General features: G+C 54.9%; 4 protein-coding genes across 6 annotated transcripts; all 4 read left to right on the top strand.

The window, feature by feature from the left end:
• The first annotated feature begins 1,371 nt into the window (after positions 1-1,371).
• HOXD12 (homeobox D12) lies at positions 1,372-4,203 on the top strand. Its single transcript, XM_027963956.2, has 2 exons — positions 1,372-2,075; positions 2,227-4,203. The coding sequence occupies exons 1-2, from the start codon at positions 1,388-1,390 to the stop codon at positions 2,463-2,465; spliced, it is 927 nt and encodes a 308-aa protein (XP_027819757.2). The 5' UTR covers positions 1,372-1,387; the 3' UTR covers positions 2,466-4,203.
• Positions 4,204-7,425: 3,222 nt separating this feature from the next.
• Positions 7,426-23,772, top strand: HOXD11 (homeobox D11). 3 transcript variants are annotated; one of them, XR_003588196.3, is made up of 3 exons: positions 7,426-9,730; positions 10,493-10,947; positions 23,597-23,772. XR_003588196.3 is itself a non-coding variant. In XM_027964820.3 (2 exons), the coding sequence occupies exons 1-2, from the start codon at positions 8,953-8,955 to the stop codon at positions 10,726-10,728; spliced, it is 1,014 nt and encodes a 337-aa protein (XP_027820621.1). In that variant the 5' UTR covers positions 7,426-8,952; the 3' UTR covers positions 10,729-17,309. The 3 variants fall into 3 exon arrangements, 1 of the variants encoding a protein (XP_027820621.1); XR_009599591.1 differs by lacking the exon at positions 23,597-23,772 and adding an exon at positions 20,565-20,677; XM_027964820.3 differs by lacking the exon at positions 23,597-23,772 and having other exon boundaries at positions 10,493-17,309.
• On the top strand, positions 18,420-21,531 carry HOXD10 (homeobox D10). Its single transcript, XM_004004565.5, has 2 exons — positions 18,420-19,218; positions 20,565-21,531. Exons 1-2 carry the CDS (start codon positions 18,474-18,476, stop codon positions 20,840-20,842), a joined length of 1,023 nt encoding a protein of 340 aa, XP_004004614.4. The 5' UTR covers positions 18,420-18,473; the 3' UTR covers positions 20,843-21,531.
• Positions 23,773-24,505: 733 nt separating the features above from the next.
• HOXD9 (homeobox D9) lies at positions 24,506-26,692 on the top strand. Its single transcript, XM_027964819.3, has 2 exons — positions 24,506-25,378; positions 25,731-26,692. The coding sequence occupies exons 1-2, from the start codon at positions 24,586-24,588 to the stop codon at positions 25,970-25,972; spliced, it is 1,035 nt and encodes a 344-aa protein (XP_027820620.1). The 5' UTR covers positions 24,506-24,585; the 3' UTR covers positions 25,973-26,692.
• Positions 26,693-27,758: the final 1,066 nt, after the last annotated feature.

Raw genomic sequence — 27,758 nt, 5'->3', positions numbered from 1 at the left:
GGAATATGTCTCTGTTTCTGAGCTCCTAAGGAAACTCTGACGGAGCCCTGAGGAGCCCAAACTTGCCACCCCCCCACCCCCACCCCCTACCCCCGCCCCAGAGCGAGGGGAAGAGGCCGATTGCGTTCCCCAGAGCCGCCCAATTGGTCGCCATAACTCACACAATAAAGTCGCAGCGCGGTGGTCAGCCTTGCCCTCCGGCGGCGCCTGTGTGGTCTCCGTGCCGGAGCTGGCGGTCTAACCAATTCCAGCTTGGCTCGGGGACCGCGAGGCGGGCTGCAGGCTGGGGCGGAGGCAGGTCGCTGGGGGTCTTGGGACCGGAGGCAAGAAAGGAGGATCCTGAGCCCTCTGGCCACACTGGACTGGAGGAACTGCGGCTGGGGGCTGCCTCATTGCTCCCAGCAAGGGAGCGCTGCCGCCCGCCTCCCTGTTCGCCAGACCGCCGAACCCGCCAGCGGCCCGCGCGCCCCTGGAGGCGCGGAGCAGAGGAACGCAGTTAGTCCGCGGCCTCGGTGTGCCTCGGTGTGCCCCGCTGTTCCCGGTCGGTGGCTCTGGTCTTCTGTTCTTCAACACCAGGTCAGGGCAGCTCGCTCTACTGCACGCCACGGAATGAATGAACACCTTGGAACTCTGGTTTGCTGGGTGTAATCGCCAAGGTGAACTGCTGGCTATTAAAAGAATGTAGCCTTTGGCAACGATTGTCCAATCAAGCAGCCCGGGTCCTCAGGCCAGCACTCTCCACGGACCTGGATGCTGACTGTACTAGGAGCAGAAGGCTGGGCAGTGGTGAAGCACACCAGGAGTGATGTGAAGCCGCCTTCCTGGGCGCCAGACTTGGGCAGGATTTGTGATGCGTTTCTCTTCTATCAGCAAACTGTGCCTGCAGCCTGGGACGTGGGGCTCAGGCAGCCCTGGGTTTTCACTGCCAGGTCACCTGTGCACAGTCCAGTCCAGAGGGATGAGGTGGGGAGGGACGGGGTAGGACTAGCTTTGCTAAGGCCTACGGACCGAGGATGACCTTACCAGAGCAAGGGCTCTCTGGACAAGCCAGGAAGTGCACCCTACTGGAAAAGGCCTCAGCTGCAAGTGAAAGCTGGTAGAAGCAAGCCTGACCCAAGTAGCCAGCAGAAAACGGGAGTGCAAAGCCAGTCAAGACCAAGAAGAGTCCCAAGGGACATTAAGGCAGAGGTACCCGATGCCCAATGCCCCCCAGCTCCTGAAATCGTCCAGAAAACTCGAAGAGGCTTCCATCTTCGTTCAGTATGACTTGGCTCGGCCTGGCAACCTCGTCCTTCGCCATCGAATATTGCGGGTGTTATCTTAATACCCTGAATGGGGGCGGGGGGGGGGGGGGGGAAACGGGTCGGGGGATGTAGGCGGTGCTGAAATGACCGGCTTTGAAGAACCTGCAGGCGAAGTTTCGTCCAATCGTCTGAGCCTGTCCCTCTTATTCCCGGTTGTAACTAAATACTGCTGCGAGCGCAGCTCAAGCCCTTTGTTGGAGATGTGTGAGCGCAGTCTCTACAGAGCGGGCTATGTGGGCTCGCTTCTGAATCTGCAGTCGCCCGACTCCTTCTACTTCTCCAACCTGCGACCGAATGGCGGCCAGTTGGCCGCGCTTCCCCCTATCTCGTACCCACGCAGCGCGCTGCCCTGGGCCACCACGCCCGCCTCCTGCGCCCCAGCGCAGCCTGCTGGTGCCACCGCCTTCGGCAGCTTTCCCCAGCCCTACCTGGCTGGCTCTGGGCCTCTCGGCCTGCAGCCCCTGGGCGCCAAAGACGGATCCGAAGAACAGGCCAAGTTTTATACTCCCGATGCGGCCGCGGGGCCGGAGGAGCGTGGCCGTGCGCGGCCGCCCTTCATCCCGGAGTCTAGTCTGGCCCCTGCGACCGCTGCTCTCAAAGCGGCCAAATACGACTACACGGGTACGGGCCGCGTCGCGCCAGGCTCTTCAACCCTGCTCGAGGGGACACCCTGCTCCGCCGGCTTCAAGGACGACGCCAAAGGCCCGCTCAACTTGAACATGACAATGCAGGCCGGCGTCGCCTCCTGCCTGCGACCTTCGCTGCCCGACGGTAAAGGGTGGCCAGGCTCCCCAAGCAAAGCTCCCGGGGCCGGGGTGGGAGGTGGGGTGCTGGGAAGAGTGTGTAGAGGGAGGGAAGCCGCCAGGGGCGGGCAGGCAACTGGGAGCGGGCTGGGCTGACTTGGGTTGGGGCTGTGTTGCAGGCCTGCCGTGGGGGGCGGCCCCGGGGAGGGCCCGAAAGAAGCGGAAACCCTACACAAAGCAGCAGATTGCGGAATTGGAGAACGAATTCCTTCTCAACGAATTCATCAACCGGCAGAAGCGCAAGGAATTGTCCAACAGGCTAAACCTCAGCGACCAGCAAGTCAAAATTTGGTTCCAGAACCGGCGTATGAAGAAGAAGCGCGTGGTGCTGCGAGAGCAGGCGCTGGCATTGTACTAGCCCCGGGTGTGTCCCCGGCGGAGCTGGGCCTGCCTTTTTTTCAAGGCCTGCCCGTGAAGGAAGACAGGGGATGGGGCTTTTTCTTCTGCTCCTTCTCCACTGGTTCCAGGTACCCTCCCTCTCAGACAGCAGCCCCAGAAGCCTGCAGGAGATTTGTTTGGAAACCTGGCCAGTTAAGCGTCCCTGCTTTCCCCCTTTCTCAGAGAAACGTGCAGAAGTGACAGCCTCGGCCTTGAGGTTTCCGGCGTGGACGTCTAGGGTCACCTGTCCTAACTCTTAGCTGGGGTGTATCCCCTGGACTCACTTTGCACCCTTGTACTAGCATTTCTGCTTCCACCTGATTCGTCTTCCTATGCCCTCCTCCCCAGCCCTTTCTGCATCCAGCAGGCACCTAACTAGGGCTCAGAGTGAAACCGAACTTAGGAAGACCTTCCCGGCAGAGTAGAAAGGGCTGACAGCACAATTCTGTCTCTTTGCAGCCAAACTCCTTGTGGCAAAGCCAGGATCTTGACTCTGGAGGAAGGAAAGGGCACCGTTCTCCCTTGGGAGGACAGTGGCCGCCTTAGACCTTCAGAAGGAAAAAGGAGTAAGGGGGCGTGGTGGCCAGACAAACTCCAGAGACACCTCGGAATCCAGGCAGGGCTGGCCCTCCAGCTGGGCTGAATGGATTGGGCACTTCCTTCCCATGGATGGGATGAGGGAGGCTGGGGCTCCACAGCAAACGGCAATCTCCAGTCGGACTGGTAAAATCCCCATTTCTCCCACGTCCTCACACATACCTATGCCAGAGCCCTCCACTTTGTAACTGGACCCCCAGAGCTGAACTCTGGTGAGGCAAGCTCCTAGTTGGCTTTGAGGCTGAGTTGCACCAGGAGGAGGGGAAACATCCAGGGGGAGGTGGGAGTGAGCCAGGAAAGAGGTGGGGGGTCCTACATTCTGCCTGTCCATAAGGCTTTTCTGGAGAGGTGGGAAAAGGTGTCCACTGGTCTGTCTTTCTTTCTTGAATTATGGTAATGAATCACTGCAGGGAGAGGTTAACTCTCTCCCACCAACCAGAAATCAGGAGGGTTAGAAAGGAGGCCCTTCAGATCCTCAGCCCCATCTCTTCTCTCAGCCAAGCAGAGAGAAGCAGAAGTTCCCTCTCCTCATCCTCTTCACTGCCCACCAGCTTCATCAGGGGCCCCATTGCTGTGCTCTTTCTGAAGCCGCGTCTGACCTGCTCCAGCAGAGCCTGAGAGATTATGGGCCCTGTCAGGCTTGCTCGGTGGAGGCTGGGGTTGCTGAATGCCAGGTAGAGATGTCCTGGATGTGTTGGGGTGTCCTACCTTGATTTCAGTGACCCTAAGGGCCCCCCAAGCTCCTTCTATCGTCTCTGCCCCTTCTCCACCTCCTTCAGAGAAATAGCTCCCTCTCTTCTAGTGAGATGCACGACAGCCAAAGAGTTGAAAATTTTTTCTCAAAGTACGATGATGTTTATTCTCAGTGCAAGACCAAGAATCTTCAGTACAAGATCTGGAATGGACACCTCATGGGGCACTCTGAGCCTCAGCCCAACTGACCTCAGTTGATGTTTAGATGAATTCCATTTTCTCTGCTATCTAATAATTTTTGTATGTGTTTTGTTTATTTTGTCAAAAACAATAGCTTGTATGTATCAGACATACAGAAATGTTTTCAGTGGAAATAAATATCCAAGTCCCAGGCAAGCTGTCACGGGACTGATGTCGGTTTTTCAAAATGTTTCAGATTCTCTTCTAGTGGTTTTCAGGTCACCAAATTCGTTTTTCTTTCCCGGTTGCTGTTTCACTATGGGTGTCGACTTGACTGTTCATTAAATGAGAAAATGGCTTCCAAGTCAGTCAGGAAATGGTGTATAAAGCCTATGAACAAAATATATAAAATACTAAGGTAGGGGAACCATGAGCAGCTTTCAGCGTGTCCCACACACTAAGAGAACCCTCGGCTTGTTGCTAGCCGGGACTTCTGCATTTTGCCTAAATTCTCAAACTTTGAAGCTTTCTGTTATCAGGGGGCTGCCAAGATAGGAGGTTCCTTGGACTTCAACAAAAAACGTCTCTCCCTGCCAATGTTTTTCCAGTCAGGCTTCTTGTGACTAGCCTTATGTCCTGTGGAAATCCTCCATACTGGTCCAGGAGCCCAGCAGCCTCCCTTGGGAAATGTGGACCCAGCACCCTCTAGGTCTTCAGAGCCTCTAAACCAGGCCAGGAAACCTGGGGCCTGCTCAGTATTCTGAGCTCTTGCAGACCCCAGCTCCCTGCTAGCTCAGAGATGTAAACTAGAGAATTACTAGCTTTTAGCAAGTGGAAGAATTAGAAAAACATTAAGTCTCTAATTTTGAGCATTCAATGGTTCCAACTCCCCTTCTCTGAAGCAAATCTGATGAAATATATTTTAAACAGCTCGTTTTAAAAAAAGAAAAAATGAAGCAAGAAGCTGCTGAGGCAGGCCCTATTATTTAGAAATGCTGATAGGACTCAGGGAAGCAATGGTATCAGAACTGAGTCTCTCTGAGTCCGGTAAGGTTTGCCCCCTTCAAAATAACCAAACAAAGGCAGAGGCCATACTCGGACCTCAGGTATGGCCGGCTGGGTAAAGGGCCAGGGAACCAGACTTAGACCAAGGCCCTATGGCCACACAGGGAGACCATTTTCTCTGCAATATACGGCATTATATCATTGTGTTCTTTCGCTTTAGCCTGGATGTAGGGTGGAAGGAGATATTCGTGAAGACCACTCCCCAAACAGATTGAAATTATTCTAAGTGTAAAATTTTGTCTGTTGACTGGAGCTTCAGTAGTGTTTTTCAAATCCATCTCTTTTGCTGATCCACATGAATATAAAAGGCGATGGTGTCCTTTCTCCCCTCCTAACCAAAGTCCCAGCAGGGATTTGGAAGCACGATGAAATCTGAAAAAAATACCCCAGCAAAATGCTGAAATCTGAGTGTTTAACATTCCCTCGCACAAAGACAAATGCGTCCTCAGAAATGCTGCAGTCTAGGCGGCCTCTTGACCAAAGAAAAGGTTTTTAAACAAGGAAAAACGGCTTGGTCTGGCATTCAACCGGCTGAGAGCTCAGAGGGCCGGCCAAGAGACGCTTTTAAGGCCTGGGGGCTCTCCCCAAGGGAGGCGGGCTGGGGAGGCTTCCGGGAGGCGGGCGCGTGGAGGAGAAACCCAGAACCGTTGTAAATATTCATGTCTGTGGGGGTGGGGGGAGGGTGTGCCCCTTCACCCCGCCTCTTCCAGCTGCACCCACCCCCCACTTAGTGGGGGCGGGGGGCACAGCGGCTGTCCGACCGTCCTTGGACAAAGGTAATCTCCCCACATTTTTGTTCTTCGGTCACTTGACTTAGGGAGCCCATTCCGAAGACTTTTCAGGGAAGGGACAGGCTCTGGGTGTTCCCCTGCGTTTCTCCTCTTCTTTCGTTTCCTAAAAGGGCATAAATAATTAAAGTTTGGCAGGGAGGAAAAGCTTTCTTGCAGAACTGTAGTGGCAATAAATGAAATGACTCAGAATCTCTTCCCCAGTCAGTTTTTACGAGAGCTGCCAGACAGTGTCTGTTCACGTTCTCCAGATACCAGGGGCGCCCTGACAAAGTTAAGGTCAAGTTAGTGTCTTATCTTGGGTGGCTCAAAATTACCGCATCGCGTCCGGGCGCTGCGCGGAAAGCTACCACTCGTGGAGCTGCGGACTGCGAAGACAGGGGCCGGTGCACTCCCTGCGCTTCGTGGGGCCGCGCAGGCAAAGACGAGGCCACAGCCCCTGGATCTTCACGGTAGGTTCTCGAGCCGGACGCGCGGGTCGGGAGCTGCGGTTTTCCTTGGGTTTCAGGGTGAGGATGGAGGAGAAAGCTGGGGCCAAAGGGCGAAGCGGGCTGGGCCAAGAACGAACGCCTTGGCTTGGTTGTGGGGGGTGGGGGTCCGCGCTAATGCGCAGAGAAGGGCCGGCCGCCCCCTTCCCTGTGCACCCATGAGCCGCTGCAGATGGCGCACCCTCCCCCGCCAAAGCGCGCCTCCAGCCCGAGCGCCGTCGCCATGTCGTTGAACTTGAATGGTTCGTCCTCCCCCATTTCCCTCTTTAACGGTCAGCAGGCTCCACTTTGGGGGCAGCGGGCTGCTTGCGCCCCACCCGTGCAGAGAGAAGGTGCCAGAATCTTGCGCACTTGCAGACACATAAAGAGCCAGCCGGGGGGCACCCCGCGGCCCCTGCCCTGGGTCTTGAGCGGCCGCGGGGCTAATGTGCAGTGTCCGGGGAGCCATTTTAGGAGAGAGATCCTGGGGCGTCAACTCCGAGCCCGAAAGGGAGAGGTTTGGGCAAGAGATGGAGATGGGGAGGCAGACAAGTGTGCCAGCGGTCTAGGCTGAGGAGAAGGGGGCGAGCTGGAATCTGGGCGAGGGTGCCAGGTGTGTGCAGGGTGTATGCAAGGATGGGCAGTTCTTGGATGGGGGGTTTCTTGCTCTCCAGCCCCACCGACCTGTTTGCGCAGTGTTCGGAAGGAAGCTGAGGTGGGAGGGGGCGGAGGAGAGAAAGTGGGAGGGAGAATGGGAGGGAGGAGATAAAAGAGGAAGGGGGCAACATTGGTCAGAAAAATAGATATGCGCTCTGATCACCCGCCTTTTCTCTGTCAGTCGGCATGGTGGGCAGAGCTCACGGCACGGGCACTGCGGCGACTGGGGCCAGGGAGGGAACCAGCCTCACAACCTGCACTGTCTGTCTCGGGCGCAGGGCTGAGGCCTGGGACAAATGCTGGGATTGATTGCCTGGCAGAGGAATCCTGGGGAGCGAGAGGCAACCTCTTGCCCTCAGTTCCGGGATTCGGATTTTGGGAGCTTTTTTCTAAGAGACTGGTTTCACCTTTGGAAAACGCTGGCTTTCCTGAGGCTGAGCCCAGGCCTCGCCTGGACCCACCCTACCCCCCCACACCCCGGGCTAGAAAAGAGGGACGCAGCCGCCGCCGAGGAGAGTGAGGCCTTGGGGAGAGTGGATGGGGGGCCCTCAGGGTCGAGTGGAGAAGACGGGCTTAAACCAGGAGGCAAGAGCGGCTGAGAGCCCGCCCCTCACCCCCAGAGCCAACGGACCTCCAGGGAGCCCACAGGGGCCCTAGGGTGCTGCAGAAGCCCAGGGAAGGCGCGGCACGGATGCGTAGGCCTTGGCGGGGCTCCGACACAGGGAAGGAGCTGGATGTGAGGCTGGTTGGTCTTATCCAGGCCAGAAGGCAGAGGGTGAGACGGGCGGAGGCACCGGCGGTTTGTCTCTGCTTGCTTGATTGCGGAAAAGCGGGAAGCCAGGCACCCTGAGAGTAGGACTCCAGATCCTTTTGTTCAGCAGACCCCCAAGGTTCTGGAGGGCCACGGGGTATCTCCACTGGCTGAACTCCCTCCTTGCTTTAGCACTGCAAGAGAAAAGGCGGAGAGGCGACAGGGAGAGAGATTGAGGCGGGGACACATAGCTGGGGCAAAGGAGGAGAGAGGGTCAGGGGACCGAGTGAGCCAGCGGCTAGGAGGGAAGTAACAGGAAGGAAGAAGAAAAAAGGAGACGGAGAAGTGAGAGCAGAGAGGACCGGAGAGACAGGCAAGTGAGAAGACTGAAGGGGGACAAGGAAGGAGGAAGAGAAGAGAAGGCGACAGGGCCGAGTGGGCACCGAGACCCTGAGCCGGGTGAGCTCCTGGTAGGCTTTTGGCGTGAGTATTTTGAGGCTGGCCTTCGCGCTCCGGGTCGGCAGTAGAGAGAGCCAAGTTACTGCTCGGCGTGAGCGCCGGGCAGAGAAATATGTAAATCAGGGCTCCTGGCTCCCCGAGAGCGGCGCAATTACGCGCCTTGAACTAGAAGCAACAAGCTCCTGACGGGCAAACTGAAGAGGGTGGCGGCGTCACGGGGGAGGGAGCGGCTGCAGGAAGGGGTGTAGGGGGTGGGACCCTCACACCCTCACACCTAGTCCCCTGTGCCTGGAGCCGGGGCTCCCCCTCCGCGCTCCGCTTCTTTCCCTTCCCCCTTCCTCCCCCTTCCTCCCCCTCCCTCCTCCTCCTCCTTGCCGGCCTCAGTCCGCGTACTTAAAGCGGCGCGGGCAGGCGCGGGCGGGCGGCCCAGCCGGGCGGTGGCAGATGCACCCAGCAGTGGCAGCCGCCGGCGGCGCACAGGTGACCGGCCTGCTGCACAGCCTGGTCAGGGGGCTCCCAGGGAGAGCTGGCTGGAGAGGGAGGCCGATCTGCCCCCAGCGCGCGCGCGTCTCGGCGCCAGGAGCCGTCCCGGGGCGTGTTGGCGAGCACTGATATAGATATAAGGACATTTCTCTCCATGGCGTCACGTGACATAATTACCACCAGAATCAATCAAGATGAATTGCACGTCAGCGCCCGGTGGGGATTTTTGCTTAGTTGATCCTGGCCCAAGCCTCTTGTGCAATCGATGGCTCAGGTTGGCGGCGCGGGGAGCGGCCCAGGGCTCGCCGGCGCGCACGCCGCGGAGCCATGAACGACTTTGACGAGTGCGGCCCGAGCGCAGCCAGCATGTACCTGCCCGGCTGCGCCTACTATGTGGCCCCGTCGGACTTCGCCAGCAAGCCGTCGTTCCTGTCGCAACCGTCGTCCTGCCAGATGACTTTCCCCTACTCTTCCAACCTGGCGCCGCACGTCCAACCCGTGCGCGAAGTGGCCTTCCGCGACTACGGCCTGGAGCGCGCCAAGTGGCCATACCGCGGCGGCGGCGGCAGCGGCGGCGCAGGGGGAGGCGGCGGCGGGGGCGGCCCCGGCGGGGGCGGCAGTGGCGGCGCCGGGGGCTACGCTCCCTACTACGCGGCTGCTGCGGCGGCGGCGGCGGCGGCGGCGGCGGCCGAGGAGGCGGCCATGCAGCGCGAGCTGCTCCCGCCCGCGGGCCGCCGGCCGGACGTGCTCTTCAAGGCGCCCGAGCCGGTGTGCGCCGCGCCCGGGCCGCCGCACGGCCCGGCGGGCGCCGCCTCCAACTTCTACAGCGCCGTGGGCCGCAACGGCATCCTGCCTCAGGGCTTCGACCAGTTCTACGAGGCTGCGCCCGGGCCCCCGTTCGCCGGGCCGCAGCCCCCTCCGCCGCCCGCGCCGCCGCAGCCCGAGGGCGCCGCCGACAAGAGCGACCCCAAGACGGCGGCCAGTGGCGGCGGGGGAAGTCCCTGTGCCAAGACGACCCCAGGCTCGGAGCCCAAGGGGGCGGCGGAAGGCGGCGACGGCGAGGTGCCCCCGGGGGAGGCGGGGGCTGAGAAGAGCGGAGGCACAGGTAGGCACCGGACGCGGGGTGGGCGGCTGGGCTTGGGGCCGTGGGCGCGGGGGGGCGGAGGGGGCCTCCCTCTGCTTGCGCCGTTTTATGTGCTACTTTATAAGCGTTCGAAGGGGTTTATACATCCTATAAGATTTCCCTGGCCGTTGTAAAGCGTGTTTACGATAGGAAACCAATTTAGGTGGGCTTAAGGTAGACTTCGAGGACGACATTAATCGCTGCAGAGAGCTTTCCCCCAGTTTTGTGCGTGGGGGGGTGGTCCTAGAGACCGTGGAGGGAGGTAGAAAGGGAGGGGAGATTTCAAGCCAATTTGTGAGTGTGGACACTCGAGCCTCCTGCTTTTAAAGGAGTGGGGTGTTGGGGAGAGTTTGATCCTTAAACTGGACTTTATCCAAGCCTCTGCCTGACGCACGCTGCTGGCTGGAGTCGAGTAGATGCCCGGCACGCTCGTGTTTCTCTCCCTTCTGAGTCCAGCTCAGAGCCTGCCTCGCTCTCGCTCTCTGCTTCCCACCTCGATGCCAGGCTGTGTGTGTGTGTGTGTGTATGTGTGTGTGTGTGTGTGTGTCGGGGCGTGAACACAGGTCCACGCCCGCACTCTCCTGTGCCCGCCCATATATCATCCCCCACGACGCAGGCAGGGCCTTTCAGCCGCAGCAGGGACGTCCCCAACCGGCCGAGGCCTGGCCCTTGCGCGGCCCGAGCGGGTAGCCAGGGGTGGGCAGGCAGTGGCCTCTCTTACCCCTTGGTCTCTTTAACTTGCAGTGGCCCCCCAGCGGTCTCGGAAAAAGCGCTGTCCCTACACCAAGTACCAGATCCGCGAACTGGAACGCGAGTTTTTCTTTAACGTGTACATAAACAAAGAGAAAAGACTCCAACTCTCTCGGATGCTCAACCTTACTGACCGGCAAGTCAAAATCTGGTTCCAGAATCGCAGGATGAAAGAAAAGAAACTGAACAGAGACCGTCTGCAGTATTTCACTGGAAACCCCTTATTTTGAGAGCTCCAGGATCACCCCTCTCCCCTGAACCCCACGCGCCCACTCTCCTCCCCACCAGCCTGCCCTGAGCAGGCCCAATGTCCTTGGGTTTAATGACGCCTCTTCTCTGTGGAACTCCACGATTCCTTCCCACGGTCAACTCGGGACCTCCCAGCGACCACTGCAGCCTGCGGACGAGGTCGGGGACTTGGCCGAACGGATCCTAATAAGGGGAAAATGGTAAATGCAAACGTCCCTTTACAATTTTACCGCCAATGTGCTGTTGTTCTTCCCTCTCTCTGAGCTCCCGTGGGGACGCTGTGGGATCTGTAGAGAGTTAGGCCGAGGGGCTGGAAGGCACTTGTTTTTGTTCTGAGTTTAAGGGACTGCATCTTTTCCCCTTGGTGAATGCAGATTATTTAAACTCTGGGAAATGTACCTTTGGTCTATCGTATCAAGGCATGAGTCACTGTCTTTTGTGTGAATAAATGGTTTCTAGTAAAATGAAGGTTATAGCTTCAATACACTGTATGAATTTTCCTCTTTGAAGAAGTTTAGTGCCTGATTAGGATATTTTTGTGGCCAGAACCTTCTCCCCCAAGCAACTGAAAATCAAGTGAAAAGCTTTATAATCCCGATAAGATAAGACTTGTTCTCTCCTATCCCTTCTAAGCTACACTGGCATTAAAAATCACTTTAGGGATGACTTTCTGAATTGAAGATGTGACCCAGCCATGCTGGTGCTGCCTTATCCAGGCAATGAGGCTGGGACAGCAGGACCTAAGAAACAAGTCTCCTTGCCCACCTCACCCTATCCTACACCCAGGGTAGTAAACTTGGAATTCCTTAAAAAAAAAAAAAAAAAAACTGGGTAGGAGATCCAAATTCACTCTTAATAAGATGTCAAGGAGTCAGGGTCCCTTAAAAGAAGAAATAAAAACTAGAACCTTTCATTGAAACAAAACTAATTTTCTAAAGGGATGGTATCAGGGGTGGAGAGGGCCTGGGTCCTTGCTGGTGTCACAGGGACCTGGAGCAGAGAAGGTCTCCCTCACTGCCCCGCCTTGGAAATAGGGCCCAGGACTGCAGACCACTTCTCACAGCAAATACCGATTCAAGTTAAAGAATGTGGTGGAGGCTGCATCGCACTTTATGTTGCAGGGCCAGGCCAGGCTGTTTACAAAACCTTGAACTGTCTAGACAACACCATAAAAGCCAAAGTTCTAAACAGCTTAATTGGGTTATATTATACACCTTCTGGTGGGCCCAAAAGAGATTTCCGCCATGTGCCATAAACTGGAAGAGTGAGAAAAGCTTCTCTTTCTCTGAAAAGAGTAAAGTGAATCTTATGACTCTTAACCTCTCATAAGTCCAAAGTCAAAAAATAAATCCATGAGCTATACAGCACCCCATGCATCTTCCAAGGAGGCATGCATTTCCAAATGCAGAATTTTTTTTAATTATCAAAGCTTTTGGAAGGAAGGAAAAACATAAGTGCATAAGTGTATGCCTTTGAACTTCCAAAATGTCAAGGTCATCACCTTTAACCTTTCTGAATAATTAGGCGCCTTAAGGTTCTTCTGTGATATTCAACTACCACCCACTCTCACACACACATGCTCACACACATCCAGAGCCCCACACACATTTATGACCACACAGAATCATATCGAGGGCTCCCCATAAATCTAAGCAAATTCCTAATTTCAGGATCAATAACCTTAATTTCCCTTCAAACATTTGTGTAATTCAGTACCAATTGACTTCTTTTAAAAATACTGGTTATATTAAAATGTCTACCAGCATGCTTTTACTACAGCTAGGAAGTGCTGGTTGTTTTTTTTTTTTTTTTTTGCTGGGGCCGGGGGGAGTCATAGATAACAGTCCATTAGCTCTAATGAAGAAACGCGATTTTGAAAGTAGGCATTTGAAAAAGAAAGTTCTATTACAGACTTACTTCGTTATATTTGGGAAAAAAAAAAAGAAGTCACCCTGTCAAATAAGTTACTATACTTTCTATGATATGGAACAAGATAAAATATATTTATATTGTTTCCAAAAGCGTCCCTCAACGTTTGGTTAAGGATGCGATAGAAACAAAGCCTACAATTGAACAATTTCGTTCAGAAGGGGACTCCTTTGTTTGGAATCCTAGGCATCCGTTACAATGTCAGTGCCCTAGTAATGTGATCATTCCAGGAGGCTAAAACTGGTTTATTTTCTTCTCTCTCCATCTCTCTCTCTTGCTCGCTGGCTTGTTCTTTTTTAAATGCTGTGTCTAAATGTAGCAGCTTGTATGTGCACCACCTTAGTCAAGCCGAACCTAGAGATACCATTTCGCGTTTGCATGGCCTTGGAGAGCCACACGGGGGCGTGCTCACGTTCCAGAAGCCTCATTTGTCGGAGAGGCCGCGGTACCGTATCTTTCGGATACTGGATTCTAATATGCAATCTTAACCGGCTAGAAACCGCTAAGGTGTTTGCTTGCTGATTGTTTGTTCTCAGCAGCCACGAGGTTGGGAAGTTGTATAAAGACAGAGGAACGCGAGCAGATTCCTGAAATAAGAGATCACCTAATCGTTGTCTTCTTATAGATAAAGCTGTTGTAAAGAATACTTCGGTATAACCTGGTGGTGTCGAAGAGAGGTTTTTAAAAGACAAATGTGTGCATTTCAAAAAAATAAGCCATGCCACTGCAAGTTAAATTATGGAAATCAATTTTCTTGGTTTGCGAGCGATAGGAAGGTAGGACCACCCCTGCCTAAAACCGTGTCCGCCTTGCACGCTCTCCGACCGCCTGGGGTGATTAAAAGGCTTTTGTTTAAGACAGATAAGGGCGCCGGCAACTTAGCTGAGTGTGGTCTCAGAAAAATGAGACGCGTCGAGACCTAGCGGGTCGTTCTGCGCCAGGGACCCCCACCCCCACCCCCGGTAGTGCCTGGCGGTCGGGGCTACCGGTAGTGACCGGTAGTGACCGGGAGGCGCAGGCAGAACTGAGTTAGGGCTCCCGGCCATACTGAGCTAGTGTGGCGGCGGGGAGCAGTAGACAGTCCCGGGGAACGTTTGTACTTCAAGGTGTCGTAGAATGGTGTATGCATTTGAAGCAAACGGGGCTTTGCTTTTGACAGAACCCTGGCCACCCTTCCCAGCTGTCTGCTGGCCTTGAGCGTGGAGTTTGATTTTGGCATAAGCTCCTGAAAGCAGTTTTCTTTCCGTATGCTCTCCTCAACCCCATTCCCACCCCGAAAGCCCCTGACATTGCGGAGGGCCTGTGCCACCATCCAAGGACTGAAAGAGAAGTTCCAAAATGAAGGGTGGCGGTCCCTTCTTTCCTGAAGTTCATTGTAAAGCACACGCAACCCCGGAATTAGTGAGGACCTCCTTAACTTCGCTGTCTTTGCCCCCTCCCTCCAGGCCCCGGACTAAAGATTCTGGGTCCACCCCTGGAAGCTGGCATCTGGCTTCAGTGGAGGCTGGGGGCCATGAGTCTCTCCACCCCATGGGAGGCGCCAGCCAGAGGCATTGATGTTCCCCGCGGGCACCCTGGCTCCTGCCTGTCTGACTGTGGGTCCAGCTTAGCTATTGTGAATCGACATTTCCCGGGGCCTAACCTGGGCCTCAGTCCAAGTGGGGTGAGAGTCCTCCTCCCCAAATGTCGTTGTGTCCCTCTTTAGCCAGCTCCAGCGGGGGCGCTTGTGGTCTTGGAGGGCCCCTTGGCCTTGGCTGGCAGCCTCTCCTAGACCACGAGTGCTCCGCAATCTGTAGTCCCTTTCCTCTCGGCAGCGCCCAAGTTGAGTCTAAAAAAGACCGGGGGATTGGTGAATTGAACCAGGACTTCCCCAGGCTGCAGACCTGACCTTTCTGGGACCATTCAGGGCATGTGGGGCTCATGGAGCATGGCCCCAACATCTTGAGTCACTGAAGTCTCAGAGCTTGAAGGGAAGGGAGATTGGGAGAAGTAGGAGTCTTTTGTGTCTGCAAAGGGAGGAGGCTCCTAGGCTGCTGGTCCTTTTGCAGTGTCTCCCTAGACCCGTCTTTGCATTGGTGGCGGCTTCCCTGGCCACCCCGGTTGCCCTTTTGAGTTCTTTACACATTGGCTGGGAGGTGCACGGTGCAACCCAGAAGAGTTCTTGGAGGAAGCAGCTTTTAAAATTTGTGCCCATCCACTCTGCCCCCCAAAAGTGGCACATCTCTGAGAGGTCACTCAGGGCCTAAAATCAGTGGATCCCCAGGTCCACCCAGGCCCAGGGCCGCTGCCCTTCTTCCCGGTGACAGGAAGAGCAGATGCAAGTCACTTCTTGATTACAAATGCTAATTTCTTGCTGAAGCGACCCTTTTAATTTTTCTCTGGAAAGAACTGTGCCAGGGAGAAAGATGTCTTGATACAACTGGATATTCATCTCCTTTATGGTACAATATTGATTTATTATTAATGGTAACTGCTCCAACTGATCTAAAGATGATCGAAAACAGCAGCTATGTAGCTACATTAAATACTTGTAAGCAAAATAAAGCCTGGCCTTGAAAACCCAGCCTTTTCATTCCATTTGCTTTATCTTAGCCTTAGGGTCTTAAGCAAAGTTTCCATCCTCCCAGGTTCAGATCATTCTCTTCCTTGTATTGTTTCTATTTTGCTTGATTTTTATAATAAAATCCCTCCAAAATATTGGCAGTTTCTGGCCTCAAAGAGCTGGTCTGAAGATAAAAATTTGAAAAAGAATAAATAGAATTTTGTGATAATAGATTCAAAATGTGTCTCTGATACACCCCTCCAGTGAGTGACGATGACCTATTTAAAACCAAATCCAGTGTGGGAGTGACTGAGCCTGAAGGCACAGGGAGCTGAAACAGAAAGGCTCCCCAAATTCAGGAGGCAGAGGTCCTGGTTAACGGCAGATATACCCCTTCGGTGAGGAATTGCTGGTTTTTAGCTTGGATGTTTTCTTCATGTATAAATAAAGATTATGAAAGGACATTTGATGGGCATAAAATTTGCGATTAGATTGAACACTCTTGCCTCTCTTGTGGGATAGGGAGACCTGGACAGCGGAGTTCCGGGCAGCTCCCTTGGCCGACATGCAAAGGGAGGACAGTGGTGGAGCGCCAGGCTGGCGTCAGGGCGCCTGCCGAGAGCGTGTGCAGCGGGCACTTTGTCCAGCCCTGGGCACGCTTAGCTGTGGCTGAGATCATGATCTCCGCCTTGAGAGAAGGCAATTTTCGGGGTGCTAGTCCGTGGCTGTTAGCTTTGAATAGGACCTTAGCAGACTTGAGTCAAAAGTTGGGTTTTTTCCCCTGCCTTCCTCACTTCCCCACCCCCAAGTCTAAAAACAGCCACCCCTACCGAAGGTAATGTTTAAACCTCCGCTTCCTTAGCCGGCATCCCGCAGCCGGAGCAGTTAGAGGCGCCAGGCTTTTAACCTGACAATGATGTTGTATTTGAACAGCTGCGTAAAGGTTTAAAAGGTCTGTCTCATTGCCACTGAGGAGTTTTTTTAAAAGGGGTTATTGTTTGGGCGAGGGCACTGTGAGGGGACAGCCGAAGCGGTCCCAAGGCCGAAAATAATGTCCATCGACTTTTTCCACCAGGCCAGGGGAGATTCCTTTTAGGGAGGGGTGGACAAAGGGTTTGCTGGAAAAGGTTTTTGTGAAGGAGCGAGCGGGCTCCAGCAGGCTGAGCATCGGGCTCCCCCAAAAAACAAAAGGCAAGGCAGAAACCCAGTTTGCCCACAAGTTCAGTCTCTGGGCCTGAAATCCAAGGCCCGCCCCCGTGACAGGAGTGTGGGGAGAAGAAAACACGGACACCTCCCCAGACAGAGAACTGGTTTACGATCAGAGTTTCCGGGGCCCTTCTCCTCTCTCGGATGCAGGAAAGGGGATCCAGGAAGCCTGAGAACGGCTCCAGTGCCCTGGCCGGGCCCCTCACCCAAGGCAAACCTTTGGAAATCAAGTTTAAAGCTCCCTGCTGCTGCCCCGAGGCCGCGGCTTCCGAAGGACTGCTCACCGCCTGCAACAGAGAACGAGGGAGGAAGTTGTTGAAGAAGTTTCTCATAAAACTCTTGAGTTTCCATGGTGGTGATGGTGGTTGTTCTTTTAATGAGGTCGACCACAACCCCAGACCAAATCCTTTTTATAGAACTTTCCCTCACCAAAGGAAACAGAAGACTAAGGTTCTATCACCTCCTTTTTTCCCTCCCTTCCCTTATCCAAACAGAACCTTCTCAAATAATTTTAGGAATTGCCCCAAACTGTAAAACTCAACTTCTGACAAAAGTATGGCTTTTAATATTTGACAATTTGTGTTAAAACAAAAATTGACCTTCTTGGTTAGTAGCGAGGGGGAAAAATCAATAGTATAATTTTCAATAATTCATAAAGCGAACGCCATTATGCTAAATCTTAACTATTAATCTTATCCTTTACAAAGTCTCGATTGATTTGTTAATAAAATATCTTCCCGTGTGTGGCAACAGCGGGTATAACTCTTTAAAAACCTTCAGAAGCAAGAAAATTACCAAGTAGCCCAAGAATGTAGATGAGAATTTTATTGATCGCCCTGATTCTTCTTAATATGTATTAATAAATTCCACAACCTTTTGTACCTTGCACTTGTCAAAAACCAATGCTTTTACAAAATCCATAAAAGGAAAACATTTTTCTTTGCAGAAGAACCATATGACACCTTTGCATCACTCTCTCCTGCTTGGCCCAGTCAGTTTTCTAAAACTTCTGGAGTCAGAGGGTGAGAGTTTCCCCTTCCTAGAAAACATTCTTTTCTCTCTTCTTCCTTCCTTCCTCTTTGCCCTCTATTTTCAGGGCGTGTGGGGAGGGAAACCTCGGTTTAGTTGGTTTAGTTCTTCCGCTGAGAACCGGGGATAGGGGGACGCTTTCGCGGATGCCGCGCTGCTGGCGAGGGACTGTCTCCAGGCTGAAAGCTCCCAGCGGCCCGGCCCGCAGAGGTCGGGGTGTGGTTCCCTGAAGAGCCGAAGGCTCGAGTAGCCCACCGGGGCGCAGAGGCGCCGGGAGCTGGGGCGGGCTGGCGGGCCGAGGCAGAGGACAGTGCCGGGGCCGGGCCGGTCCTCGGGGCTCCGCGGGGCCGGTCAGCTGCGTGGCCTCTCGGCCCTCGCGGCCCTTCTCGACTCCACTCCCCAGGATATCTTGACGCGTCTAAGGCGCCAGAGCTCTTTCCTGTGGACTCCTGGGGTGGGATGTCTCAGAGTCTGGGGAGTCCAACTCACCTTCCCAGGCTGTCCGGGACAAAATGAACCAGGCTGGGCCCCCACCCACCGCCCTGGCCCCGGCCCTCTCGGGCGCCTTCTGCCTGGGTGTGTGCGGGGAATGCTTCTGTGTGCTGGCGCCACGGCGCCCGGGCGTCCCTCCCCGCGTGTGTCCTCCCGGAGACCCCTCGGGCCGAGCCTTTCCTTCCGCCCGCGGGCCCAGAGGCTGGAGTGGGGGACGCGAGTGGGGCGGGCGGGCAGAGCGAGCCCCGGGAGCCCGGCGGGCGGCGGAGAGCGCTGCGCCGGTTGTCTTCAGCGCGCACTATCGCGGGCGCGTAGTAGATGTCGCTGTTGTCCGCGCTTACGCGGCCGGCTGGCCGGGCTCTGGAGCACGTGACCTGCGAGGAGGCTGCGGCTCAAGGCCATTTTCAAATCTCATTGGCTTGGTTGTCATGTGGTCGGCAGAGGCATCCACAATTACACGGGGAATGTTTTCCTAGAGATGTCAGCCTACAAAGGACACAATCTCTCTTCTTCAAATTCCTCCCCAAAATGTCCTTTCCCAACAGCTCTCCTGCTGCTAATACTTTTTTAGTAGATTCCTTGATCAGTGCCTGCAGGAGTGACAGTTTTTATTCGAGCAGCGCCAGCATGTACATGCCACCACCTAGCGCAGACATGGGGACCTATGGAATGCAAACCTGTGGACTGCTCCCGTCTCTGGCCAAAAGAGAAGTGAACCACCAAAATATGGGTATGAATGTGCATCCTTATATACCTCAAGTAGACAGTTGGACAGACCCGAACAGATCTTGTCGAATAGAGCAACCTGTTACACAGCAAGTCCCCACTTGCTCCTTCACCACCAACATTAAGGAAGAATCCAATTGCTGCATGTATTCTGATAAGCGCAACAAACTCATTTCTGCTGAGGTCCCTTCGTACCAGAGGCTGGTCCCTGAGTCCTGTCCCGTTGAGAACCCCGAGGTTCCTGTCCCTGGATATTTTAGACTGAGTCAGACCTACGCCACCGGGAAAACCCAAGAGTACAATAACAGCCCCGAAGGCAGCTCCACAGTCATGCTCCAGCTCAACCCTCGCGGCGCGGCCAAGCCGCAGCTCTCGGCCGCCCAGCTGCAGATGGAAAAGAAGATGAACGAGCCAGCGAGTGGCCAGGAGCCCACCAAAGTCTCCCAGGTGGAGAGCCCTGAAGCCAAGGGCGGCCTTCCGGAAGAGAGGAGCTGCCTGGCAGAGGTCTCCGTGTCCAGTCCCGAAGTACAGGAGAAGGAAAGCAAAGGTCGGTATGAGCAGAGTTGTCACCCCAGCGGGGCGCGCAGCCCCGGAACCGGCAGAGAGAGGGAATACCCGGGTCCCCAGTGCCGAACCGGCAGCCTGGGGCCCCGACTGGCAGGTGCCTCTCCTCCCGTCTTTTAGAGGGGCAATCTTAATCCCGAGATGGTTTCCTCTTCTACCGCGCTGCCCTGACCCTCCTGGCTAGTCCTGGCCCCAAGCTGATGGCGCCCGGGCAGAGGAAAGGCTTGCCGGGTTTATTTTTCCTGAGCTAGACCTGAAATGCAACAAAAGAGCGCAAATGAGACCTGCCGCTGGTAAACGCGGCCCAGAACCTCCTTTCTCCCGCTCAGATTTGCAGTCCCAGCCATGCCTTTCACTCAATGATGATTTTAAGGTGGTCCAAGGTACCGTGTTCGTGTTCAAGTGTATGCACCCCGCATCCTGCGAGCTTGGGGACAGCAAGGGGAATGAGATGGCTGGACCAGTTGGTGCTTGGGCCGGAGAACAGGGCTCCCTGCCTCTGCGGGGATAGGTAACCTTGGCTTTGTCTGGGGAAAGTGCCGAAAGCTTTGCAGTCCTTTTGCAAAGGGGGCAAAGGCAGAAGGGAGGGAGAATGGAATGTGCATGGCCCACCCGGCAGGGCCAGCCTTAGGGCTGGATAGGGCAGAGAGCCAGGGGCTCTGGCTTTTCTGCCCCTGATCCTCTGCCCTAGTGCTCAGAGTTGGGCCACAGCAAGGAGCTACATTTCTCATTTCTGGGAGAATGCTTTTGTGTGGGAACAAGAAAGCACAAGAATTCAGGAAGTTCTGGGGCATAAAACGATGCCCAGGCAGGGCGGAGAAGGTGTACTCGGTTCCTCTGGTGTCTTTTGAAAGAGAATTGGTATCTCTAAGCCTGGCTGTGGGGCTCGCCGCCTGCCTGGGAGAAGTGGGGAGGAAGTGGCAGGTTTGGGGATCTGAGGCAGCAGTGGGATTCGTCGGCTTGTCAGACTGTGGTTTGCTTCTTCCACTCGAGCCCTGTTGTGAGATGATCATTTAGAACGTTGCTGGTGAGATCCTGAAAGTTTACTATTGTACTAATATTTTGTGCAGGTCAGAAAGTAGAGAGAGAGAACGCTGACACAGACAGCAAGAATACCCACCCATCTGTGTCATTTTGGGTACTTTAACTAACCTGGCATCATTTACAAATATCTTTCAGGGCCCGCCTCATGTGAGTAATGTTTAATGCAAGCATTTCCCAAAGCGGCCTGGCTGCCAGCGGGGTCATGGCCAAGGGTAAATTTGAACAGATTGAGAGAAAAAAAAAAATTCTTGATTTTTTTTCTTCTTCTCCCTTTAATTTTGTTAGAGGAAATCAAGTCTGATACTCCAACCAGCAATTGGCTCACTGCAAAGAGTGGCAGAAAGAAGAGGTGCCCTTACACTAAGCACCAAACGCTGGAATTAGAAAAAGAGTTCTTGTTCAATATGTACCTCACCCGCGAGCGCCGCCTAGAGATCAGTAAGAGCGTTAACCTCACCGACAGGCAGGTCAAGATTTGGTTTCAAAACCGCCGAATGAAACTCAAGAAGATGAGCCGAGAGAACCGGATCCGAGAACTGACCGCCAACCTCACCTTCTCTTAGGTCCGAGGCCTGTCAGAGGCTAGGATCGGAGACGGGCGCCGAGTTCCAGGGCCGAGTGCTGGAGGACTGGGAAGGCGGAAACAAAACCTTCAATGCTCTTTGTTTTTTGAATTTTTTTTTTCCTGCTAGAATGTGACTTTGGGGTCATTCTGTTCGTGCTGCAAGTGATCTGTAATCCCTATGAGTATATATATATATATATTAAAAAAAAACTAGCACGTGTAATTTATTATTTTTTTTTTCATCGTAATGCAGGGTAACTATTACTGCGCATTTTCATTTGGCTCTTAACTTATTGGAACTGTAGAGCATCCATCAATCCACTCGTCCATCCAGCAATGTGACGTTTTCATGTTTTTCCTAACACAAAAGGTCTGTGTGTGTGGTTAGTCCATGAGCTCATGGCGTTTTGAATACATCCAGTACTTAAAAGTACTTAAATTACATATATATTTAAAAAGATTAAAACCCACAAGCTTTGGGGGGAGGGGGACTAAAAAAGCACATTACAATGTATCTTTTTGCAAATGAGTTTAGCAGTTGTCCTTGGTGAGATGGAATATTGACTGACTTTGCCTTGTAGCCTTTCCCTTGTGGTGCATCTGTGGTTTGGTAGAAGTACAACAGCAACCTGTCCTTTCTGTGCATGTTCTGGTCGCATGTATAATGCAATAAACTCTGGAAACGAGTGCACTCCCTCTGCTTTCTGAAATGGAAATATGTTGTGATGGAGATGAAAGACTTTGGAGAGATCATCTTCCTGTTAAACTGCTTGTTTGGGGCAGTTTCGGGGCTGGTAGAGAGTAGGGGGAGGAATATGGGAGAGAAAAGCTGAAGGGGGCCTTTGGTGCCGAAATTTGGCAGTGGTGGGGGAGTGATAATCCAGGCTGTGCCTGCTGTTTTCCTAGTTGGGAAGAAGGAGGGTCCTGTCTTCCCCTCCCCTCATGATAGTAACATAATTGATTTGTCAGTGGATGTGAACTTTCCTGTAGCCTGAGCCTGGTAAGTAAACCTGTGCCCAAACAGCATTTTCCTCGCAGCTCCCCACTTGTGTGTCTTCCTTTCTTTCGTTTCGGTTGTGTTATTTTTAATGCTTTCAGTGGAGTCTTGGTGATTTCTAGCTGGTGTACCATCGTCAGGGACTAGGTCGAAATCAGTCTTGCCCCACCTGGAAGCCGAGGGGCCTGCATTACAGGAGCAAAGACAAGCAGCAGCTTAGCATGCATCGGATCCATTTTTGCTCCCCTGTTCTTATCCCTACCCCTATCCCAAGCACAAGATAGCCAGGCCACAGTGAAGCCAAGGATGAGTGAGTTTTCTCATCCCACTTTGCCCTGGTTTCCTTGTGGAAGGATTTTATGTTCAGTCATTACCTTTTGGTGGCCTACATGAAAAAAAAAATTAAAGGAAGGAAAGGTTTTCACCAGTTAATTCTCCCTCCATTTAATTACAAACTGCTGGTTGGAGCCATTGTATCTGGGAGGCAAGAAAATGTACGAAAGGTGACCCAAAGAATTTGCAGATGAACATGACTTCCCATGAAGTCCAATGTTCCAGTTGTTACCATGGCACAGAAAACTCCAGCTGTCTTTTCTCGGTGTATGAGTGTGCATATAGATAGACGGATAGATAGATAGATTGACTAATGGGTTGCAGGATCCTCAGCCCACGAGAGTCCATCCTTTTCTAGTCCTGCCAGGGAGAAGAGGAGAGGCCTTGAGGGGATGAGCTGACAGAGAATTCGTTACCCCAGGTTATACTGTGGTTTCAAAAGGTCTCCAGTAGACTCAAGCAGCTTCCTTGACAAATCCTCGGATTGGATTTGTCAAAGGACAAATGAAAATGACAAATCCTTTTTGTGCCCCCCCTCCCCACTTTTCCTCTAAAAACAATCTCTTTAAGGAGGTCTCAGCCTTAAAACCCTCTACCAAGAGTCCTTGGGAGACTCAGTAATTATTCAGAGTTTTGAACTTCCTGCCGAAAACAGATTATTTTCCAGGTCCAAGAGAGAAAGCTTTAGGGGAGCCATTTCCTAGGGTGGAAGATGGATGGCATCAGTGCCAGGTTGGGAACACTGGAATAGATCTGCCCAGACCTCCACTGGTTGGGCAGGAGAAGGAAGGCAATTTTAGCTTCTCAGTTTACCTCCAGCGATGTGGGGAGCACCATTCGTTGTTGACAAGGGGTCATGTCTCAGAGGAAAGTCTGGGCTACAGGCAGAGGCAGCTCCTCTGGAATAAAATCAGAAAGCCTTTGGCAAAGGCAATCAATCAGACCATAAGTAGCCATTTCCCCCCTTCCTTTCAGGGGCTCAAGGTGGGCTGGGAGCCCCGCAAGGGTGTTCTGGGCAACTTGTAGGGCGAGGAATATATCCTCCAGTCGCCGACGCCCGACTGCTTTTTGTCTCGGCTCCCAGCCGGGCTTCCGAGGCTTTGTACCATGGATTTGGGAGTGACAATGAGCATTTCCCTCAGATTCAAGGCTGCCTAGCCTTACCTTTGGAGACTGGGGGGAAAAAAGTGGGGAGGAGAGAGAGAAAGAAAGAAAAGAATTCGTAAGAGTAGCCCAGGGACCAGGGCATTTTTTAGAGATTTCTGGAATTCACTTGGAGGCATCCAAGTGAGAACCAAGGGGAGCGGCCTGGCCCAGGGAAATGCTGTTCCGATGGCCATTCTTGAGGCAGGGTCGGGGCGGCAGCGGGGTGCGGGCCTGCGCTGCCATTTGGGTTCTGCCCTATGGCATGTTCTCTTCCAGGACCTTTCCAGAAGTCCCGGAGAAGACAAGGCACCCTGGCCGCCAAGGTCCGCGCAGTGCTGACTGCCAGCTTGCGGACACTTCCGAAGGCAGACAGAGCCCGGGCGGTGGCCGCCGGCCGCGCCCAGCCCGGGGGCCAGGCCGCCCCAGCTCAACCCTCCGGCCTCAGCGTGTGCTCAGCCTCACGTCGGGGGTGTGTGTCAGCGCGGGCGTGTGTGAGTGTGGTAGGGGGAGGGGGGCCTTTCGAGCTGCTCCATCCGTCCGTTTTATTAGGGACACATTAATCTATAATCAAATACACCTCATAAAATTTTTATTGAAAGGCATAATATCATTACAGAGGTCTTCCACCTGTTTTAAACAACACGACAAGCTGTGAGAGAGCGTGTGTGGGTGTGGGTGTGCGTAGGCAGGGGTGGGCTGGGGCCGGGAGAGAAGCACCGGGAGAACTCCCCTCGGGCGCCAGGGGGCCGCCTCGGAAGGCCGGCCTGCCTCCGGCCGCGCAGGCTCGCGCTCCCCGCCCCCGGCCGCTCTGGGCTCTGCCAAGTGCTCGGTGCGCCCAGAACTCGCGGCCGGGAGCTCGGAGCCCAGACGCTTGAGGAGGCAGCCCCAGTCCGGACTGCAAGACCGAGGGCGGCAAGAAGAGGCGAACAAATAGTCCCCAGCGCCGCCTGCGGCCGCGGTCGGGGCGCGTGGTCCCAGTCGCCACCGGGTTGGCCGAGTCAGGCCGGGCCGAGCTCGGCTCACGGGCCGGGACCCGTGGGCTCTAATTGCTGCTCTTATGTTGATGATGATTTTTTTTTTTAAATCACAGCAGCCCCCAGTTTAGCGGACTGATTTACTCCTGGTATTGGTAAATATGATCACGTGGGCCGCGCGACCAATGGTGGAGGCTGCAGCCTGCGAACTAGTCGGCGGCTCGGGCGCCGGCGGGGAGCGGCGCCGCGGCGGGCAGTGTAACCTTGGGTGGGAGCGCGGGGCGCCTCAAAATGTCCTCCAGTGGCACCCTCAGCAACTACTACGTGGACTCGCTCATAGGCCATGAGGGAGACGAGGTGTTCGCCGGACGCTTCGGACCTCCAGGGCCTGGCACGCAGGGCAGGCCCGCAGGTGTGGCCGACAGCCCGGCCGCCGCCGCCGCCGAGTTCGCCTCGTGTAGTTTTGCCCCCAAATCGGCCGTGTTCTCCGCCTCGTGGTCCGCGGTGCCCGCCCAGCCCCCGGCGGCGGCGGCGATGAGCGGCCTTTACCACCCATACGTGCCCCCGCCGCCCCTGGCCGCTTCCGCCTCCGAGCCCGGCCGCTACATGCGCTCCTGGATGGAGCCGCTGCCCGGCTTCCCGGGCGGTGCGGGCGGCGGCGGCGGCGGCGGCAGCGGCGGTGGCCCGGGCCCCGGTCCCAGCCCCGGCCCCAGCGGCCCACCTAACGGGCGCCACTACGGGATTAAGCCTGAAAGCGGAGCGGCCCCGACCCCCGCCGTCGCCGCCGCCACCACCTCCACCTCCTCCACTTCCTCGTCTTCCTCCTCCAAAAGGACTGAGTGCTCCGCGGCCCGAGAGTCCCAGGGGAGCGGCGGCCCCGAGTTCTCATGCAACTCGTTCCTACGGGACAAGGTGGCAGCGGCGGCGGCTGGGGGAACCGGGCCCGGGGCGGGGATCGGATCCGGGTCCGGGGCAGGCGGCTCATCGGAGCCCTCAGCTTGCAGCGACCACCCGAGCCCGGGCTGTCCGCTGAAGGAGGAAGAGAAGCAGCATTCGCAGGCGCCGCAGCAGCAACTTGACCCAAGTAAGTGCAAAAGAAATTGCCCCCTGATTTATTGCTGAAACCTGTAAGGCTCGAATGTGCAAAACTGATAGTTTTACTAACCTATAAAAACGTCTAGACGCCTACCCTAGCCTGGGCGAGCTACACGCATCCATAAAAAAAGCGTCCCATAACCACCTACCCTGGGCACGCGGTTTGTACGGTAAACAGAGCGCGGGCATTAAGGCTTTTTATGATAATTCCCCCCCAAGTTGTGAAAAGCTGCCATCCTTGGTGAAATTAATTTAACGATTTCTTCTCTCCCCCACCCCGTTGTCTCTCCCTGCCTCCCCTCCGCCCCTCGCTCCCCTTCTTCAAACCCCCCTCTTCATAGACAACCCCGCAGCAAACTGGATCCACGCTCGCTCCACCCGGAAAAAGCGCTGTCCCTACACCAAATACCAGACGCTTGAGCTGGAGAAGGAATTCCTGTTCAACATGTACCTCACTCGGGACCGGCGCTATGAGGTGGCAAGGATTCTGAACCTTACAGAGAGACAGGTCAAAATCTGGTTCCAGAATCGTAGGATGAAAATGAAAAAGATGAGCAAGGAGAAATGCCCCAAGGGAGACTGACCCGGCGCGCGCTGGCAGGACTGCTCTGCTTTGCAATGGCAGTGGGGTTTTTTTCTTTGTGGGTGCTTGATTTCCAGAACTTCTCCAGCCATTCGGACATTCCCCCCACCCCATTTTATGTAGAAGTGACTGTGTGGTTGGTTTCTGTGAGGTAATTTGGGGGACTCTGTATTTGCTCGCTTATGTGTTGGAGAAACCAAGTGGCTTTGGGGTTTTGCCCTACCCTGCTCCCCTCTTTTCCTGTTCCGTTGGTTCCTTAGGAAATGCCATATTTTGTGAGTGCACGCTGGTTTGAGGAGTCCTCTCCTGTGTAAATGTCTCCTATATTTCTGAAAAGTGCTGTAGTTTAGCCCCGAGCGCTGCTTAGCGCTGCTCAAGCGGGGGCCAAGCGCACCCAATTTCCGAGAGCGAAGGCAGCGACGACGGTGCGGAGGCCCGCCCGGGCCGAGCCCTGGCCGTGTTGCCCACCGGTTATGAAAGCCCCTTTTCCTCAGGGAGGCCGTGGGCCCTCCACTGAGATCTGGAATGAGGCCAAGAGAGGAGCCCAGGGCCTCCGGTGGGTCAGGGGTTTCTTCTCAGTGCACTGGAGGAGCCGCACTCTCCCTGGGAGGGTTTGGCTCGCGTGGGCGGCCGCGGGTGTAGGCCCTCCCGGTTCCTGCCTGAGGACCAGTTGTAAATGCTACCGCTTCCTACCAATAAATGCTTACCTGATCAAATGGAGCCCAGATGCTGGCCCTGAACACTGTGTGCTTGCTTTCTCTGCCTCTTTTCAAAATATCACCCGTATGGGACTTCTTCCCCATCTCTGGGAAGGATACTCTTCTAAAAATCCATGGCCCTTCCACCTGAGAGGTCTCTGATGTGCCTCTGCGTTTCGCTTTGGTTGGGCAGACTGCAGCATAGAGCACAGCTGCCCCCCACCCCCACCCCGGGGGAGCCCTCGGCGGTCCTGTCCCAGCCTGCTTCCAGTGCCTCGGCGAACTCTGGACCCTGGACCCAGTGTCAGCATTGCAGCAGAACCGGCAGAGCCCATGGACCCCAGAAACCAAGGGACCGTCTTTCTGGGGCTTTGACATACCGCACCCCATATCTCCCTCTGTTCACGGAGTCGCAGCCATTAACACCCCCGCTCCCCTGCCCGCCCCCCCCCCGCCCCCCACGCAACCAGGGAAAGGCCAACTCAGCACCCTGGGGCAACTCCTCCAGTTGCGCGGGGCTGGCTGGCTCCGGGAGGGCTGAGCCGGTTAGGCTATGAGCTTCCGCCCCTCCCCACAGGAGCCCCGAAGTGACCTTAGAAGATCAAAATGGTCAAGGCTCTCCTCCGCAGCTATCCCCACCCCGCTCCTCCCTCCCCCACCCAGTTTCTGTGTGTTTAGCCCCCAGCTTGGCCCTCTGAGGGTCGCATTCAGAGGCTAAAATGAAGGTCATTGTAAGTGAGGATTTGGGCCCAACACGGCCTTTGCAGGCCCGAGAGGCGGCGGCGCCGGGCGGCCTGGGCTGGGCGGAAGGCGGGGGCGATGGCAGAGTTTTGGGGGGATCCGGATGAAAGAGGGGACTTGAAGGAAAAGCAGAGGGGGGCAGGGAGGGAAATCCAAGGCCCAGATCCGGCAGAAGGTGCTGCGTACCCCCGCCCCTGCGGCCAACCCGATACCTTGGGCTCTTTGAAAACAGGAAGAGCCAAGGTGTCATAAAGCCATCGAGTCGGCGAGACGTCTGGAGGTAATGAGTTTACAACAGGCCCGGCGCTTCGCTTTGAAAGTATCTCATTTTGATGTTTGTGTTTGTG

Source organism: Ovis aries, chromosome 2 (assembly GCF_016772045.2).
Source record: "Ovis aries strain OAR_USU_Benz2616 breed Rambouillet chromosome 2, ARS-UI_Ramb_v3.0, whole genome shotgun sequence".
NCBI classification, from domain to species: Eukaryota; Metazoa; Chordata; class Mammalia; order Artiodactyla; family Bovidae; genus Ovis; species Ovis aries.
Note: the sequence above shows the minus strand (reverse complement) of the source record. Positions and strands in the feature narration are given on the sequence as shown.

What these genes read in the sequence shown, in the direction of transcription:
- HOXD12 (XM_027963956.2), top strand. Translation starts at nt 1,388, where the DNA reads ATGACCGGCTTTGAAGAACCTGCAGGCGAAGTTTCGTCCAATCGTCTG. An exon ending in GCGACCTTCGCTGCCCGACG is followed by an intron (nt 2,076 to 2,226) that starts GTAAAGGGTGGC and finishes GCTGTGTTGCAG; the next exon opens with GCCTGCCGTGGGGGGCGGCC.
- HOXD11 (XM_027964820.3), top strand. Translation starts at nt 8,953, where the DNA reads ATGAACGACTTTGACGAGTGCGGCCCGAGCGCAGCCAGCATGTACCTG. An exon ending in TGAGAAGAGCGGAGGCACAG is followed by an intron (nt 9,731 to 10,492) that starts GTAGGCACCGGA and finishes TTTAACTTGCAG; the next exon opens with TGGCCCCCCAGCGGTCTCGG.
- HOXD10 (XM_004004565.5), top strand. Translation starts at nt 18,474, where the DNA reads ATGTCCTTTCCCAACAGCTCTCCTGCTGCTAATACTTTTTTAGTAGAT. An exon ending in ACAGGAGAAGGAAAGCAAAG is followed by an intron (nt 19,219 to 20,564) that starts GTCGGTATGAGC and finishes TAATTTTGTTAG; the next exon opens with AGGAAATCAAGTCTGATACT.
- HOXD9 (XM_027964819.3), top strand. Translation starts at nt 24,586, where the DNA reads ATGTCCTCCAGTGGCACCCTCAGCAACTACTACGTGGACTCGCTCATA. An exon ending in GCAGCAGCAACTTGACCCAA is followed by an intron (nt 25,379 to 25,730) that starts GTAAGTGCAAAA and finishes CCCTCTTCATAG; the next exon opens with ACAACCCCGCAGCAAACTGG.